The sequence below is a fragment of the Hippopotamus amphibius genome, chromosome 9, assembly GCF_030028045.1.
Source record: "Hippopotamus amphibius kiboko isolate mHipAmp2 chromosome 9, mHipAmp2.hap2, whole genome shotgun sequence".
Classification (NCBI taxonomy): Eukaryota; Metazoa; Chordata; class Mammalia; order Artiodactyla; family Hippopotamidae; genus Hippopotamus; species Hippopotamus amphibius.
In genome coordinates this window covers 49,356,262-49,375,360 of record NC_080194.1, presented here as the reverse complement: position 1 = coordinate 49,375,360, position 19,099 = coordinate 49,356,262, and the positions used below count along the sequence as shown (strand labels likewise).

The window sequence follows — 19,099 nt, the reverse complement described above, 5'->3', positions numbered from 1 at the left end:
CACTGACTGGGAGTTCCAATGGGACAAACAGGGAGCTTCAGAGGCTGAGAGAGAGACCAGCACAGATGGTCCTTTTCACATCGCCACATTTTCCAGTTCAAGAGGTGTGCCTGCTGGTGTCTACAGTGAGTGGGTGCTGAAACTTTGGCTTCAGCAGACAGACACAGGGAGAGGACTTGGTTTGGCTGTGCAGGGACAGACTGAAGAGCCTGAAGTGTAGCCTGGGCCACAACTGGGGGTGTGCATAGGAAGGAGGCATGTCTGCCACACCAGCCCCATTGTCAAAACAGGAAGGGAGGGGTATGTGTCTGCCATAGCAGCCTCATTATCAGCACACTCACAGCAGGGCAGTGCTCAGGGCCACCATGGGTTCTGAGAACTTTGTGGGCATATACACACCGAGGTGGGGCTGATATCTGAGTCAATTACTGGCACTCCCATAGCAGGCATGGGGGCGTGACATCTGCAGTTTCTGGGCAAACAGTTTTGTGAGTGCACATGCATGCCTAAGGGGCTCCTGAGCTCATTTCCAATGCTCCCAGAGCAGAGGTGGTTTCTGAGGGCAGTGCCAGCAACATTGATCTTTGTGGCCTCACACACAGGGTGGCAGGTCACATCACAAGGTTGCATGTCCTGTGGATAACTCCTGTGGAAGAACACACAGCAGCTCCTTTCCCAAAGGAGCACTCCAGTATCACCTACCTCACACCACAGCTTTGGAACTTGATCTGGGGGCTTCTACTCCAAGAACTAGGGAGCAGATCCTATCCCCAACAGGTTTGTGACAACCACAGAGAAGAGAGGAGGCCCTGCCCAACATCCAGGGCAGGCTCTGGTCTCCTCAACACCAAGCACACCCCCTATCAAAGAGAAAAGCAGCAGCACACCCTGAGGAAAGATAAGGCAGGCACTCATATCAAAAACAGCCCTTGCACCAAAAATATTGGATGCATACTGTCTGCACAGTCATTCCCACATAAAAACAACACTTCAAGACCACAGAAGATAACTTTCCCCTAAATTCATAGAGTCAGAGAAATATAAGTAAAATGAAAAAGCAGAGGAACCACTCCCAATTAAAAGAACAAGAAAAATACACTAAAAGAACAAACAATGAAACAGACCTCTGCAGTCCACCAGTTCCTGAGTTCAGAAAGGAGGTGATAAAAATGCTGGAGGGATTAAGACTATCAATAGAAATAGAGATCCATGTAACAAGGATCAAGGAACTGTAAAGAGAAGCCAATAAAAATTAGACAGCTCAGTTACTGAGATGAAAACTGAGCTAAAGGCATTAAAGAGCAAACTAAATAATCAGTGATCTGGAAGATAGAATTATGGAAATTACTCAATCAGAATGGGAGACAGAAAGACAGAAAGTAACGTATGAGGCCTATGGGATAATATAAACTGTGCCAATCTACACATAATAGGAATCCCTGAAGGAGAAAGAGGAAAAGGGATTGAAAATGTATTTGAATAAATTATGGTTGAAAACTTCCCAAACATAAACAAGGAAACACATACCCAGGTATGGGAATCACAGAGGGTCCCAAATAAGATGAACCCAACCAGACCTACTCCAAGACATATCATAATTAAAATGGCAAAAGATAAAGACAGAGAGAGGATTCTAAAGGCAACAAGAGGAAAAAACAAAGAGTCAATTATAAGGGAATCCCCATAAGGTTATCAGCTGACTTCTCTGCAGAAACTTTGCAGGCCAGAAGGGAGGGGCATGATATATTCAAAGTCCTAAAAAGGAAAATCCTGCAACCTGGGATATTCTACCCAGCAAGATTATCATTTAAAATAGAAGAAGAGATAAAGAATTTCCCAGACAAACAAAAACTGAAAGAATACAGCAATACTAAACCTATCCTAAAACAAATATTGAATGGTCTTCTCTAAATAGAAAAGAAGCTAGAATCTATAGGAAAGGGAAATCACAGTGGGAAAGGTAAATATATAAAATAATTGAAGATCACTTTAATAGATTAAAATATAATCAAAAATTATGTAAAAGTGATTATAACTACAAGGAACAGCAAAAAAATAAAGATGAAGATGTAAAATGGGACAACAAAATTATGAAATGGAGGGGAAGGGAGTAAGAAAATGTAGATCTTTTAGAATGTGTTTGAGCTTATATGACTACCAGTCTAAAGGAAGTAGGTATAGTTACAGGTTAACATATTTGAAAACCAGGGTAACCACAAATCAAAAACATACAATAGGTTCACAAAAACAAAAAACAAAAAGAAAAGAACTTAAGCATAACGCAAAAGAAAACCATCAAACCACAAAAGGAAAATAAAGGAAGAAGAAAGGAAGAAAGAAGAAATACAAAATCAACTGGAAAACAAGGTTTAAAATGGCAATAAACACATAATTATCAATAAATTATTTAAATGTCAATGGACTCTGTGCTCTGATCAAAAGACATAGGGTAGTAGATTGGATAATAAAACAAGAATCTACAATATGCTGACTACAAGAGACCCACTTTAGGGTGAAAGACACATAAATACTGAAAGTTAGGGAATGGAAAAAGATATTTCATGCAAATAGAAATAAAAAGAAAGCTGGAGTAGCAATACTCATATCAGATAAAATAGACTTTAAAAACTATTACAAGAGACAAGGAAGGACACTACATAATGATCAAGGGATCAACGCAAGAAGAAGATTTAGCAATTATAAATATTTATGCACCCAATATACAAGCACCTCAATACATAAGGCAAATGCTAACAGCTATAAAAGAGGAGACCAACAGTAACACAACAATAGTGGGGGGTTTTAACACCCCACTTACACCAATGGACAGATCATCCAAACAGAAATTAAATAAAGAAATACAAGCTTTAAATGACACAATAGACCAGATAGACATAACTGATATTTATAAGACATTCCATCTGAAAGCAGCAGAATACAATTTCTTCTCAGGTGCACATAGAACATTTTTCCATGATAGACCACATCTTGGGTCAGAGATCAAGCCTGGGTAAATTTAAGAAAATTGAAATTGTATCAAGCATCTTTTCTGACCACAATGCTATGAGATTACAAATCATTTACAGAAAAAAAAAAAACCTGTAAAAAACACAAACACATAGAGGCTAAACAATTTGCTACTAAATAACCAAGAGATCACTAGAGAAAACAAAGAGGAAATCAAAAAATACATACAAACAAATGACAATGAAAACACTGTGACCCAAAATCTGTGGGATACAGCAAAAGCAATTCTAAGAGTGAAGTTTATAGCAATTCAATCTCACCTCAAGAAACAAGCAAAATCTCAAATAAACACTCTAACCTTACACCTAAAGCAACTAGAGAAAGAACAACAACAACAACAACAAAGCCCAAAGTTAGTAGAAGGAAAGAAATCATAAAGATCAAATCAGAAATAAATGAAGAAAACAATAGCAAAGATCAATAAAACTAAAAGTTGGTTCTTTGAGAAGATATAAAAAAATTGACAAACGTTTAGCCAGACTCATCAAGAAGAAAAGGGAGAGGATTAAAATCAATAAAATTAGAAATGAAAAGTGAGAAATTACAACTGACACTGCAGAAATACAAAGGATCATAAGGGACTACTACAGGCAACTATATGCCAATAAAATGGACAACCTGGAAGAAATGGACAAATTCTTAGAAAGGTACAACTTTCCAAGACTGAACCAGGAAGAAATAGAAAATATAAACAGACAAATCACAAGTAATGAAATTGAAACTGTAGTTAAAAATCTTCCAAAAAAAAATTCCAGGACCAGATGGCTTCACAGGTGAATTCTATCAAACAATTAGAGAAGAGCTAACACCTACATTTTTGAAACTCTTCCAAAAAATTCCAGAGGAAGGTACACTCCTAAGCTCATTCTATGAGGCCACCTTCTCTCTGATACCAAAACCAGACAGAGATATCACAAAAAAAGGAAATTACAGACCAATATCACTGATGAACATAGACACAAAAATCCTCAACAAAATACTAGCAAACAGAATCCATGAAAAAAATCATGTTGTCGGATTGGAAGAATCAATATTTTGAAAATGACTATAGTACTGAAAGTAATCTACAGATTAAATGCAATCTCTATCAAATTACCATCAGCATTTTTTACAGAACTAGAACAAAAGATCCAGAAATCTGTATGGAGATACAAAAGACTTCGAATAGCCAAAGCAATCTTGAGGGAAAAAAATGGAGCTGGAGGAATCAGACTCCCTGACTTCAGACTATACTACAAAGCTACAGTAATCAAGACAATATGGTACTGGCACAAAAACAAAAATACAGATCAATGGAATAGGAAAGAAAGCCCACAAATAAACCCACACACCTATGGTCAACTAATCTATGACAAAGGAGGCAAGGATATACAGTGGAGAAAAGATAGTCTGTTCAATAAGTGGTGCTGCGAAAATTGATCAGCTACATGTAAAAGAATGAAATTAGAATACTCCCTAATACCATACACAAAAATAAACTCAAAATGCATTAAAAATCTAAATGTAAGGCCAGACACTATAAAACTCCTAGAGGAAAACATAGGAAGAACACTCTTTGACATAAATCACAGCAAGATCTTTTTCACACACCTCCTAGAATAATGGAAATAAAAAACAAAAATAAACAAATGGGACCTAATGAAACTTAAAAAAAAAAAACACACAGCAAAGGAAACTATAAACAAGAAGAAAAGACAACCCTCAGAATGGGAGAAAATATTTGCAAATGAATCAAAAGATAAAGGATTAATCTCCAAAATATACAAACAGCTCACGCAGCTCAATATCAAAAAAACAAACACCCCAATCAAAAAATGGGTGAAAGACCTAAATAGACATTTCTCCAAAGAAGACATACAGACGGCGAAGAGGTATATGAAAAGCTGCTGAACATCACTAATTATTAGAGAAATGCAAAACAAAACTACAATGAGGTGTCATCTCACATTAGTTGGAATGGGCATCATCAGAAAATCTACAAAAAATAAATGCTGGAGAAGGTGTGAAGAAAAGGGAACCCTCTTGCACTGTTGGTGGGAATGTAAATTGATACAGCCACTTTGGAGAACAGTAAGAGGTTCCTTAAAAAAATTAAAAATAGAATTACCATATGACCCAGAAATCCCACTCCTGGGCAAACTATTATTCAAAAAGATACAAGCACCCCAATGTTCATTGCAGCACTATTTATAATAGCCTGGTCATGGAAGCAAACTAAATGTCCATCAACAGACGAATGGATAAAGAAAATGTGGTACATATATACAATGGAATATTAGCCATAAAAAGAAATGAAATTGGGTTATTTGTAGAGACATGGATGGACCTAGGGACTGTCATACAGAATGAAGTAAGTCAGAAAGAGAAAAACAAATATATATTAACACATATATGTAGAATCTAGAAAAATGGTACAGATCAACCTATTTGCAAGACAGAAATAGAGACACAGATGTAGAGAACAAACATATGGACACCAAGGTGGGAAAGTGAGGGGTTTGGGGGATGAATTGGGAGATTGGGATTGACATATATACATTAATGTGGATAAAATAGATGACTAATAAAAAAATCAAATTGTACACTTAAAATATACAGTTTATTGTATATCAATTAAATCTCAATAAAACTTTTTAAAAGGAACAAGAAAGATATATGCACACCAATGTTTATTTCTGTATTATTTACAATAGGCAAATGTGGAAGCAATCTAAGTTTTTGTCAACAGGTGAATGGATAAAGAAATTGTGGTATATATATACAGTGGAATATTACTCATTCAAAAAAAGTGAAATCTTGCTATTTTTGATAACATGGATGGATCTAGAAAGTATTATGCTAAGTGAAATAAATCAGACAAAGAAAGACAAATACTGTATAATTTTACTTACATGTGGATCTGAAAAACAAAACAAACCAAGAAACAAGACAAAATGAGAACAGACTCATAGGGACAATAAACAAAGAGGCATTTGCCAGATTGGAGGCATTTGATGGGGTGGGTAAAATAGGTGAAGAGGATTAAAAGGTACAAACCTCCAATTATAAAATAAATAAACCAATGGGATGTAATATACAGCATAAGGAATATGGTAAATAATGTTGTAATAACTTTGTATGGGGACAGATGGCTATTAAACTTGTGAATATTATTTCACAATATATGTAAATGTCAAATCACTATGCAGTACACCTGAAGCTAACATAATTTGTATGTCAACTATATTTTAGTAAAATAAACTGAGTCATTTTGAGGGAAAAAAATTCTAACCTTTGAGCTTGGTATATGTAATAGAAATGTATATATAAATTTCTAGACAGTTATTAACATTGTTATTTGTAACAAGAGCTGGCAAAAAATTATGTGACTGTATTTCTAACTGGATGGTCTTTAGTAGTTGGGAATGAGGGAAACATGAAAAAATGCAAGAGGTGCCACATGGGGCAGAGTTGTTATTGAGATGTAAACATACCTGTTGGGGAGAAGAGCAGCAAAACAGGGGAACTGTGGGTCAAGAGGAAGTTGAGGTGGTAAGAGATAAGCTTCAGTGGAGTGCCTACTAAGTGAGAGGGGCTTCACCTATGTCAATCCTCAGAACATACCTAAGAGGCACATAGTATTTCCCCTGAGATTCAAAGAGGTCAACTAATTTGCCAAGGATCACATAATAGGTCACAGTGCAAAATTTCTAACTCATCAATATCATGGACTTTGTACAACCAGTCACTGCCCACAACTCTGCCTTCCAAGATATTTGCAACAAGTCAAGAGACAAGCCACACTTTTACTTCCTGCAGTATAGCAGATGATGTACTCTGAAAGGTCATTTCACTGTAAGACAAAGTCAGTCTTAATGAAACCTACTTTTCAATGCTTTCCTGGGTTTAGAGAAGATAACAGAAATCTCAAGAGCTTTTCTAGTCCCCCTACAAGCAGGCGTGTGCACGCATGCGTGCGCACGGGTGCGCGCGCACACACACACACACACACACACACACACACACACATGGTGAGCTAAAACTATTAAGGTTGGGTGAACAGCTAACCAAGAATAAATGGGGGAAAAAGCGGAAATTCCCCAAGGTCAAATGCTTTTATCAGAAGGACCTTGAGGATACTAAATTTTGAGCAAACGGTAAGGTGGAAAATGTGTATCTAAGGCTCTTGCCACAAATCCTAGAAAAGGGCCAAAGAAGCTCCAAATGAGAAAAATTCCCTGGCTTCCTAATGGAAGCCAATATACCAATATTCTTAAGAAAAAAGCATGCCCTTTTTAGACCTTCTAGATTGGTGCAAATTAAGATTTTTAAAAATTGAGCTCACAATCAAAGTTCACCTAATACACAAGGAAACAAACTTTAGGACTGAAAGTCAATAGAAACAGCAAATAACAGATGTATACCCACAAAGTGTTTGGATATTTTAACGATCAGATCCAGGCTATAACAACAATGAATTTAAGGTGTAAATAAATAAAAGAATCACAAAAGTGAGCAAGCAATAAGAAACTAAGAACTGACAAGTCAGATTTGAAAATGAATCAAATGAAAATTTGCATTTTTCAGCTCTAGTTCCATTTGCTTCTTTTTCTTATCTTTCATTTCTTTCCAATTATGTCCTTGTTTTCCATTAAATCTTTGAAAATATACCTTTTTTTAAATCCTTTTTCTGCTAATTTCATCATTTGTCATTTCTGCATCAGTTTCTATTAACTAATTCTTGTGCTTATTATGGGTCACATTTTATTGCATGCTAGACATTGTGAATGTTATACTGTTAGGTGTTTAGATTTTTAATTTTCCCTTTAAAAATTGTTTAATTTTTGCAGGTATTAAGTAATTTGCAGATCACCTTGATCTTTTCAAAGTTTTATTTTAAGCTTTTTAAGGTTGGGTTAATGTAGCCTTTACTCTAGGGCTAATTTAGTCTTCCTATTAAGGGAACTTTACTGATTGCCCTAAGTGTTCAATATGTTGTCACTCTGGCTGGCTGGAACTCAAGCCACTCCAAGCCCTGTGTTATTGCTGGGAATTGTTCAGTCTATAGCTCCTTGGTGGTGCGTATGCAACTTAGTATTCATCAACAGACTCCAGGGAATCCTTTCAGTTTCTAAAATGCTTACTCTGTATAGATCTCTCCTCTTTCTGTGGAGAAATAACATTTCTTCTAAGGATAACTTGACCCTACTCCTTATAAAGACAACTCTAGGATTATTATACTGAAGGAGCACATACATGAGAATAGGTCTAACCTATGAAGGCGTGCACTCTCCATCCCTACCTAGATTCTTTCTGATCCTCATGTTTCCCCTGACTTGTTTATTGCACTAGTCAAAAACAATCATATGAGCTGAAATGGGCTTGACCATTCATTGGATCATGAGTACATCAATCAACAACTGTGTGAAAATACATAGAAAACTGTAAGCGTTCTATAAACTCATAAGTTATTAGTGAGAGCTTTAATATGTGTGCAATCCAGAGAGGCAGAATGTGTGTCAAGGCAGTGGAGAAAATTGACGTGAGCTGTGACAAAAATTTTACTGAATTGGGAAGTTCCGATTACATTCCTTCTTCTCTCCAGCTTGTGGTCATACACTGTAGGTGCTCCTTGGGGTTGTATGTAATCTGAAGAAAGCTGTCTGGACTTGAGACCAAAGATTCAGGTGGCCTTAGACAAGTGGCCAAAACAAATATAACCCTTTCCTTTTTCTGGTTGCCTTATCTCTTATTCACCCTTTGGTATAGCAACGTAGAGACTTATTTTATTTAGGAGTAGGTCCAGAATTATTTTCAAAACACATTTTGTCTTTCAAGAAAAAAATTCTTAAAAAAAAAATTCTTAAAAACCAAATACTTTCAAAGTGTTTATTTGAGAAAAATATGTATATTATAAAAGATATTAGAAAAATCAACACTGACAACAGAATAAAATTACATTATGACCATAATTATATAACTTATATATTACTTTCATTAATTATCATTATAAAATTCTAAGTATAGTCTTTTTTTACTCCAAAATAATTTAAATGATACCCTTGCTGAAACTTTTAATGGTTATAGAAACTAATGATTTCTTGACTTAGTTAAACCAGAGAAATAATTATAATTTCTCAGTTCAAGGATGTTAGGAACCAAGATATTCTTTTGACCTTTGCAGGTGTCTCTTTTCAAACTTAGCAGTAGAGTCCAATAAAAATTGACAATGCGGGTTTTCAAAGTCAAAGAATCATTGTGTATTTTATATAATCACTTAACGTATATAATCATTTATTTACTGCCTACAGATTTTACCTTATCTTATGATACACATCATCATGTAATGGTACTGGGCACATAGCAAGTATGCAATAAATACTTGTTAAACTGAAGTGAATTGACAAACACCATTAATTATATCACTCCTAACAACCTAGCTTGGTATTGCTTTTCAGCCTTTTGGTGACACGATGGGATAAGACATCATATTCAAGTACATTAGATCCTTGGAAGAAATGGTAGCGTCCTAAAAATGAAAACAAATTAAATAGTTTAATTCTCTGCTTGTATTTCTTTAAAAAAAGAAAGATAACAGATCTGTGTTTTTTTACGTTATCTGGATTAGATAAGGTCCAATTCAAGATTATAAATGTTGGGTCCCTTGGCTAGATATCCTGCCCCCAGATATCTTCCTACTGCTAGTCATTACACCATAAATATCTTCATTAACTTTATTGAGAAGGTTGTTTGGTCTTTAAGGCCGACTCTCAAAATGAAAATGTTTTTGAAAAGTCACATTCTAAGTGGAGGATTCTGAGGGAAGAGAGGAGAATGGGCTCAGGTAGGGTACATAGAAGCCTTGGTGGGGAAAGTAAATAAGACACAGGGGTGGGAATAAAACCCAAAATATCTTCATCCAAGCAATTTTGCTTGGGCTGATCTTGCTTGAATACATTCACAAACACAAACTCAAACTCAAGCTTCTTTTATCCCACCCTCAGCCCCAGTCTACAAGTACCCATGAAAGGTGGAAGGGACTGAAAGGAAGGTAAAGAATTCAAAATATAAAAAAATACAAAAGACTTCTGCTTGCCTAAATCTTGGCTGCTATATGCTCACTCACGTATACTGCACAGCTTGATGTGATTTGTAATTCCAGACTCAGACATATGGAAGTGGCAGTAATTATATGCTCCCTGTCTGATACCATTGACTCCACCTCAGTCTTTCTTCTAACCCACCTATTCTGAGCCAAACACATTGTGGGTTTTCTCTCCGTGACGCTATGGAGAACTGCAGAGTCCTTTATTTTCCATTTTGGAGCCCTGTTCTCTGATCTTGAAGGCTTTATAATCAGTTCAGTATTTTAAAAAGGGATCTCCATTATTTTCATGGTTTCCTAATCTACTTACTGTTGGAATAGAAGACTGCATCAATTTTTGGGCCAATTCCTGGGAAGTATGTGGTAATCAACTTGGGGTAACCAGGTTCCAAGAATTTTCTCCTCTCATCGTACCTGAGCAAAGAAATAACCAGCAGAAACTGCATCAGAAAATGGATTTCATGACATTAAGCTTGCCATATCATGATTATGAATCACAAAACCCACCTTACTCTCTCCTGAAAGGCTCTTCCTGAAAGGGTTTAAACTGCACCCATAAGAAAACCAAGGACCAAAACAGTTCACTGATTTACTCTAAGTTTCTATAGGACTAAAACTCTAGGCTTCCTGACTTTAGGCAAGCACTTCCCTCCTCCTCCACAATGCTTCCACGAATGCTAGAGCCTGATTCTCTAATTTCCAGTTAGAAGACCTTGTAGGATCTGCTGTCATTCAAAAGATGGTTTCCTCATTCTGTCTCCTTGGGTCCAGCGGTTTTAGAAAGGAATCTGAAAATCCATACGCCCTCCAAACTGATTGCAAATACTAGGTCTCATATATCTATACCACTGTTTTTCAATGCATTTCTACTATGATAAGTAACATGACATTTTATTTAAAGTGTTCCTTTTAAAAAATACATTGTTATCTCCTATCATAAACCAAAAGTACAGAGAAAAGAACTAGGTTGAAAATAACTGTTCTAGTCCTATAGTCTCTTGATCCCTCTCCCAGGAAAGTCAAGGATCCTTTGGACTTTAGATAGAAAACCTGTCTTCTGAAAAACCCCATTCCCTGCCTACTTCACAAATCTTAAGGGTCAAATTACCAACCATTAAAACTCACCTCCAAAACTGGTTATCTACAAAGAAGTAGGTCTTATAGAAAAGTGGGTTAAAAACAGCTGCATCAATTTTTGTCACAGAGTTGGGGAAGCCCAATGAATATATGCTCTTAGGATACTTTAACTGCGGTTTCAAATTGCTCATTAACCAGTACTTATCATCTGTGAAGACAACGAGAAAGGGTACACAGAAATCATACAGATAGAGTAATAGAAATACTGACTCAATACAAGCAACATCATTCTTTTTTTGTAGTTTCAAAATATGTTGCTCCTTGTTCTTAAACAAGGTCTACCTTCTATGGTTCTGTATGCTTTTCTTCAAAGTATTACCATCTTATATTTTACAAATTTTGCAAAAAGTTTTACATATTATCTAAATTTTACCCTATTTTAGGCTATATTTCAGAGCCACCATTAATAAAACCTGGAGTGCTTTTTAGTTTATGTTTATAAAAAGTAGTATTTCCTTAATTTGTTCTCTTCCTTGGAAGTAGTCTCAGTAGCAAAACTAAACATTGGAATTACCTTTAAAAAGAAAAACGTGGTTTCTGGCTCCAATTTCATAGGCAGCTTGAATGCCAGATGGTAAGTTTTGGCCTAAAGAAGAAATTAAACTAACTCTTCTCTCTGAACTCTCAGGAAGCTTCCACCAGAAGAACCTGATGTGGAATATTTAACACATATTAAAAAATCATCATAGACTGAAGATCCATGAAAAGTGAGTGGGAAGGACCTGTGAAAGAACTTAATGTTTCTTTCCATTAGCTTCACACTCTGTTTCATGGACATTTGTGTAGGAGCACCATATGCAATGGATTTTAATCAACTCTGATACTAATAACGATGATCTAAACAGGCAAACTGGCATATGGAAATACCATGGAGCTTGGAATCAAGGGATCTAGGTTCTAGTCTGACCTTACAACCCAGTCACCAGTTTCGTAACCTAAAGGAAGTCGACTCAACCTCAGATGTCTGTTTCATAATCTCAAAAATGGAGAATATTTGTCCTACCTATCAAATACTAGTTTTCTCCACTGCCCCACCCCTCTAATATCTGATTCAATATGTGTTCTAAGATAAAACCATAAGTCATCCTGGAATTCTCTTATTTATAATCAAGAATCAAGTCTTTTAAATAGGTACCCTGCCACAGCTTTAATTCCAGATTTCACCATTTTAATTTAAACCTGTGATTAAAATAGTCTGACTTCCCTGCTCCCTGTCTTATCTTTCCCCAACCCAGATTCCTACCACAGATCAATTTTTTAGACCCCCATTTTCTAGTTAAAGCAAATATAATCACATCCCTCTCTTGCTTCAAGATCTTCAAGGCCTCTCCATTGCCTACAGAATGAAGTCCAAGTCCCTACTCACAAATTTTATCTACTGCATTTTTTTATTATTATTTTCTACTATTCTCTGACACATGCAAAAATCTAAGGGCCAAGCCTTTATTATTTGTTAGATATGAAAATGATCCTACCTGTCTTTAAAGAAAAATATTTTATTTCCTACTGTAGTGACAGCATCAAAACTCATATTGGGGTCACAAGTAGCCGTGTCTGTACCATCAGGACTTGATGTGGGTTTGTGTTTTTCTGGGCCTCCTGAAAATACATTTCGAGAAGCATTAGAAAAAAAAATGCCTTTTAGTTTGTAAGAGGAAGAAACATTCACTTTCGTGATGAAAAATGCAAGAAAAGCAATTTAAGCTGTCTATAATACTCATAGGAAGCATACAATAAAGATGTTTTCCCTCATGTGGTTGCAACGTCATGGATGAGAAAAATCTGATCACTCTGCTCTCTGTTCTGCTTAGATTGTTTAGATTGTCTCTCTGTGTGCCTTCTTGAAAAGACAATGGTATGTTGGATACAAAGAACAGACTTGAGGCCAGAATACTCAGGTTTTGCCTCTGACTCGGGCATTAACATACTAGGTCCTCCTGGACTCCACCATAAAATGAAGATAATGCCTGTGCTACCCACCTCACAGAATTTTCATGGAGCTAAAAGAGGAGACAGATGTTAAAGTTTTATCCAAATGCAGATAGCATGAGATTATTCATAAAAGTGAGTATCTTTATTCAGCAAAATGGTAAAAAAAAATTCAACTCACCATAGAGAGACTGAATGCCATGTATGTCATCAGCAGAGAGGTGAAATGTGTTGTGGTCAGTGTATCTTATGTTGGGGAACATTATGGCATTTCGATCATTGGAATGGTCTAGACCCAAGGAATGGCCAAGCTCATGAACAGCAACTAGGAACAAGTTTGTGCCTAAGAGGAAACCAATCAAAAGAGGGAAAGAACAGCAAAATATATTGGCATCTAAAGAACAATGACACAACATCTGACACAATGAAAAGGGAAACATTTAGAAATACTTAACTTATTTCCTCTCCTTCACGCACAAGTTTTTTCAGCCTTGGCACTATTGACATTGTAGGCTAGATAATTCTTTGCTGTCAGGGCTGTCCTGTGCATTACAGATATTTATAAATCTCTGGTTTTACCATTGAATTCAAGTAGCACCATCCCTCCTCTAGTTTTGACAACCAAAAAAAAACTGTCTCCACACATTTTCAAATGCTGCCCTTGGAGCAAAATCGCCTCCGTTTAAGGACCACTGCACTATCAGACAAATGAAATATGTCCTATTGTTAAAATTTCTGGAATATCTCACAGCTGTGTTCATTGCTTCTAAATAATTCTCAACTCGTATGACCCTGTTCTGCTTTTACTCTTAATCAGGCTTCCCTGGATATAGAAAAGTCTTTAGGAACCATTCTTTACTAAGGCAATAATGAGTTCCAGGTACTATGAGCCACTGAGAAATGCACCACATTATGTCTAAGCCTTATACAAATGAAAGGAAGCTATCGTGTTCTCTGTTTTCAGATGAGGACACAGAATCAGTAAGATTAACTGACCAAATCAAGTGTTTGAGCCAAGATTCAAATCCAAATTTCTTGGCTCTAAAAATTCCTTGGCTCACCTTCTACACAGTCCTAAGTGAAATCAAAGGGGCTATATTTACAATTTAGACATATTTACACTACCAAGTTATAGTCATGCCTATTCTTTTCTTTTTTTTTTCCCCGTGTGTCCCAGAAGATGCACCTTTGTAGGTAATAGACAGGGGTGTGTCCTTTCTCTCAAATTTCCTAATTCTCAGAAGATTTGAAAATTCTTGACTGTTATTTTTTTTATCTGCATTCTAGTCTCATGCCTTCACTTTGGTCTTTCTTTTTCTATGGCAAAATTGAAGCTCAGAACTTACTTCCCAGGATCACACACCACTTAGCTACAGGGCCTTATCTTGAAATACTCTCCAGAACCCAAGGTGAACAAAGAGTTCACACCTGTCTCGGGGGGGTGTCTAGGAACACAGATCCTCCAAGCATTCCCTGTAACACACGGGTCCAGTGACTAACTCAGAGATGCTTTCATTTCTCTCAAATAATGAGAAAGAAGAAGCAAAAACTAATTCTCTCCAATCCACATAAGACTGAGAAGAGTAAACAAAACCTTTTACAATTTGACTATCTTATTCCCAATTTTTATAGTATTTTGTATAAAAGATCACCATTCGTTAGCATCTCAAAATAATGGATTTTTGTTTGTGTTCTGTTTCCTTTTAGATTGTGGACTTCTCAAGGGCAAGACTGTGTCCTTTTCATCTCTGTATCCAATCACCCCCATCGCCTAACACCCTAATAGAAACTCAGTAAAAATTGTGGGAATTGTTCATTTAATCTACCATGTCAAAATTAAGCTGAGAATAAGCATTTTAATAAGAATTTTCATAAATAATTTAGTTTTTTGAAAGCTTAGAATCAAGCAAATTAAAACAAGGCAACATGGACAGTAGAAAGTATACATTGGGCTAAGATACGAGCCAGGAAACAAATGTTCTCGTCCCAGCTTTTTCACAAGGTACCCACTAACCTTCCCATTTCGCTCTCTGTAGAGATCTGTATTAAACGACTTTCCTAAGTTTCTTTAGAATTTTAAAAATTTTGTGAGGCTAACCAGCATAAATTTCTCCTGTCAGATGAAGAGATTACAAACCCCAAATACTCTTGTCTAAAATGTAGATAAATTCAGCATGTCTACTGAGGATCTGAGGCTCAGCAAGAACCTAATCCTACATCATTTGTCTTTTGACAATGAAAAATTCTCCTCTCAATCATGGATTTCATAACCCTTAGGCCACGTGTCAGACTAAAACAGACTTTCTGGTCTATAAAAATATTTCCATCTAGCACATGCAATATCAGCCGGGGGTGGGGGGGGATGCTGTATAGAGCATGTTCTGGATGATTTTCTCTTCATTTACTTTCCACAGGAGACAGTCATATAATCTGGAATTTCCAATAGAAAGATTAGGAACACTTCTGATGTGATGGTTTGAATTCTCCAGTAGATAGTGACTTCTCCAAATAACAGGGGATACTCGTTACCCTCATCCTCCAACCGTCTGGGCTGGATGATGAGTTATAGCCCCTCTGTAAATACACACAAGATATTGTTACATGATCAATTGGGCATTCTGAAAATTTTATCCCAGAACCACAAGAGAATACATGACCATATAACCTTGAGTTTCTTTATAGGGATCTCTAACTTCTCTACAATTTCATCTTTCTGTGTCACTATGAATCTAAGAAATTGTCAGCATACAATGAATCATGTAAATGATCATCCCTATGCTAGAACGGTTGGCGTACATAGAATTAGAATCTGTGTTTGCTCAAGTTTATGGATTGCACTGCCAAAAACTGATTCCCTAAATAATGGCTTTTTTCTTTCCATACTATGGTTCTTAAGGTTCCTGAGTTTATACTAATAAATTAGTTTATCTTCACAGATTCTTAGAATTGACCTTTAAAATAATCTAGTCCAATATGCTCCATTTATAGAGAGTGAAATTGAGACAGTGTTACATTTTTATTTAGTGGCAAATTTTTAATCAGTAGAAGTTTTCCTACCTTATAATCCTTTCTCAGATTGTAGCTTTTCAAAAACAGGATATAACTTAGAATTTGTTAGGATTTTCCTATCATTTTGGAGTTTGGGGAGCCTACCTCTGTAGCTTTTAGTCCACATTTCAGCCTCATCAAAATGTGCATCTCCTCCAATACGAGGTCCAGGTCCAAAAGCATGAGCTAGAATTCCCCCTCTGCCATCAAAAGAACTGAAGTCTCCATGTGCTTATAAACAAAGAAAAAAAAGGAAAGAAAAGAAAAAAGAAAAAAAATTTGTCCATCTATACATGCTATGAGTCATGCCAAATGAGACAGATGAGGTAACAAATTCTCTACCTCCAAATGCAAATTTTATCATGATGTCCGCCTCGCCTGCGTTAATCTTTCTGAATTTCAGGGGGGTCACATCACTCCATACTTGAAAAGCTTTCTGGATGGCATAGTCAACATCCTGAGGCTTCATGTCAGGAGTGTAATTATTGATTCTTTACCAGCAGAACAGAGAGACAAAAATACATCGAAACCATGTGTTAATTTTGTCTTATTACAATACTTCATTTCTGCTAGCATCATTCGAGAATGAAGTGTTTCGTGAATCAATGGGCCAGATAAGAAAAATTTGCTTCATTAGCTACAGAAATATTTCTCCTTGAGCACTTTACTCCTTAAACAGAATCTAACTTGATTTCTACTCATTTATGATTTACAGATCATCATTATGTAGGATTTACATTTGTAGAAGCTTATGCTTTTTGCCCTTGCTCCCAACTTCTGCATTTATCTATCTAAGTAGCCTAGAAAACTTTCTCTTGTCTCTTATTTATTGTAGATTCATCTTCATTCTCCTTTTATTTACAGAGCCTTTCTACTCTGTTCTGGACTGGCAAGCCCAACAACTCCACTGAGTGAACAATTCTACCTTCTAGAGACACTATTTTACACAGGAATAGTGTTAACAATTGAGAGGGGCCTCCCATCTACATCCAGATTTAGGGCTATATCTAAGTGGTTCAGGTTTCTAGAAGACAGACCTAGGGGAAACTAGAAAAATACTAGGTTATGAAGTTATACCTGTAGGTGATAAAACGTTTCTTCCAGACTGGCCTCCCTGGCATTACTCGGAAATTATGAACATCGGGGACTCCACATCGAGGTCTGTGCATCATGTCCAGAGTAGATGTGTCCAGTTGCCCGGTCACTTTTAGCCCCAAGAACTGCTGCATTTCCTGGATTTTTTCCTCCATGGAGTCCCTATTGACTTTCATTTTTGTCATTGGAGTTGCTTCTATCTCTAGGCCATAAAAGTTTACCAAGTACCTCTGGAAAAAAAATACATTTATTAATACATTATTTTATGTGGAAAGATTTCTGTTGGAGCTCTGTATTTATAACTCAACTGCACATTGATGTTTTTTTAAGGCAAGGGTTTTTTTTTTTTTTTTTTTTTTTTTTTTTTTTTTTTTTTTTTTTTTTTTCTGTTCCATTTCTTTCTTTTTTTTTTATTTATTTATTTATTTATTTATTTTTTGGGGGGGTACACCAGGTTCAATCATCCGTTTTTATACACATATCCCCATCTTCCCTCCCTTCCTTGACGCCCCCCCCAAGCCCCCCCCACCCTCCCCGCCCCAGTCCTCAAAGGCATCTTAAAGGCAAGGGTTTTGGCCATTTGGGAGAGTTACTCAGTTTTCCTGAATCTCTCATGTGTGTAAAATGTTATTAAACTTTTGTTTGATTTTTCTCCTGTTAACCTGTCTCATGTCAATTTAAGTTTTAGACCAGCCCCAGAAGCATCTAGAAAAGGAGAGGAACATTTTTTCTTCCCAGGCTCTTTTTTCTTACATTCCTCTTTGGCATAAATAAATAAATAAATAAATAAATAAATAAATAAAGTGCTAAAAGCAAATAAATAGCCTCCTAAAGCAGTTTTCAGATAGTACTGTACTTTTCAAGATAAAACTGGTCACAGCAATAAATCTTAAAGACAAAATCAGGCTAGATAAACTCTATAGTGTCAATACTTACTTGAGCAAATACCACGTCATTTTCTTCAGGGCCTGAATAGTTAGTCAGGGGAGCAGCTCCAGAAGCAGCGACCTGCAGAACCAGTACTAACAGAAGAAACTTCATTCTACACTTCTTCTGAACAGTTTAACCCAGTTTACCCTGTTCCTTTTCAGTACAAGTTCCTTAAATGTCTCTCTTTATATAGCTCTTAGGCCAGGCTCTGTGAATACAAAATCCTTTGCATGACTCACAGTTGATATCATCCTTTGATTTACCTCAAAAACATGCAAACACATGTATGACCTTATTCTAGGACCAACAATGGGTCAATTAATATGTAACCCATCAATGGGTCAACTAGCATCAAACTCATCCCTCCCTCAGATAACTCAGAGTACATTTCTTCAAAATAAATAAGCCTCAACTTCCATCCACCTTAGACAGTAAACCATTATATGAGAAATATTAAGTACTTAAAATATGAAAATTTAAAAATGCAAAATTTTAGAAAGTTCAGATCCTGAACTTTCATTATAATACTTTCCTTATATTTATTTTAGGTGAAATAAGCTTTGTTTAAAAATTAAATTTAAGAAGTTAGACAAATAAACTTCTTTTCCTAGAGTAGACGAATACTTTCTAAGCTGAATCTAGCTCCCTAGAGAACTGTAATATAGAGATTCCATGTTTAGAAAGGAAAAGTTTATAATATCATGATGTTTGATGTTTGTTCTCTGTGTTATACAGGCTCAGATCCTGTTTCTATAACTTGAGATCTTCAGGCATCTAAGTTGAGGCCTAATTCCAACTGTGTAGCTGGGCAGAGAGATTCCAGAGGGAAATTTCCTTTCCTCCTTCAGG

General features: G+C 36.2%; 1 protein-coding gene across 1 annotated transcript; it reads right to left on the bottom strand.

Moving 5' to 3' along the window:
• Positions 1 to 8,888: 8,888 nt before the first annotated feature.
• Positions 8,889 to 18,412, bottom strand: MMP12 (matrix metallopeptidase 12). The gene is made up of 10 exons (XM_057750966.1): positions 18,257 to 18,412; positions 17,303 to 17,550; positions 16,568 to 16,716; positions 16,331 to 16,456; positions 13,359 to 13,520; positions 12,724 to 12,847; positions 11,763 to 11,896; positions 11,237 to 11,396; positions 10,422 to 10,525; positions 8,889 to 9,535 (listed from the first exon to the last, which is right to left on the bottom strand). The coding sequence occupies exons 1-10, from the start codon at positions 18,359 to 18,361 to the stop codon at positions 9,435 to 9,437; spliced, it is 1,413 nt and encodes a 470-aa protein (XP_057606949.1). The 5' UTR covers positions 18,362 to 18,412; the 3' UTR covers positions 8,889 to 9,434.
• Between the last annotated feature and the right edge of the window lie 687 nt (positions 18,413 to 19,099).

Excerpts from the sequence above, each read along its gene's own strand:
- MMP12 (XM_057750966.1), bottom strand. The coding sequence starts at position 18,361 with ATGAAGTTTCTTCTGTTAGTACTGGTTCTGCAGGTCGCTGCTTCTGGA. Across the intron at positions 11,897-12,723 it reads ATATTTTTCTTTAAAGACAG|GTTCTTCTGGTGGAAGCTTC; the intron begins GTAGGATCATTT and ends ATTCCACATCAG. Across the intron at positions 10,526-11,236 it reads GTAGATAACCAGTTTTGGAG|GTACGATGAGAGGAGAAAAT; the intron begins GTGAGTTTTAAT and ends TTCTTTGCTCAG.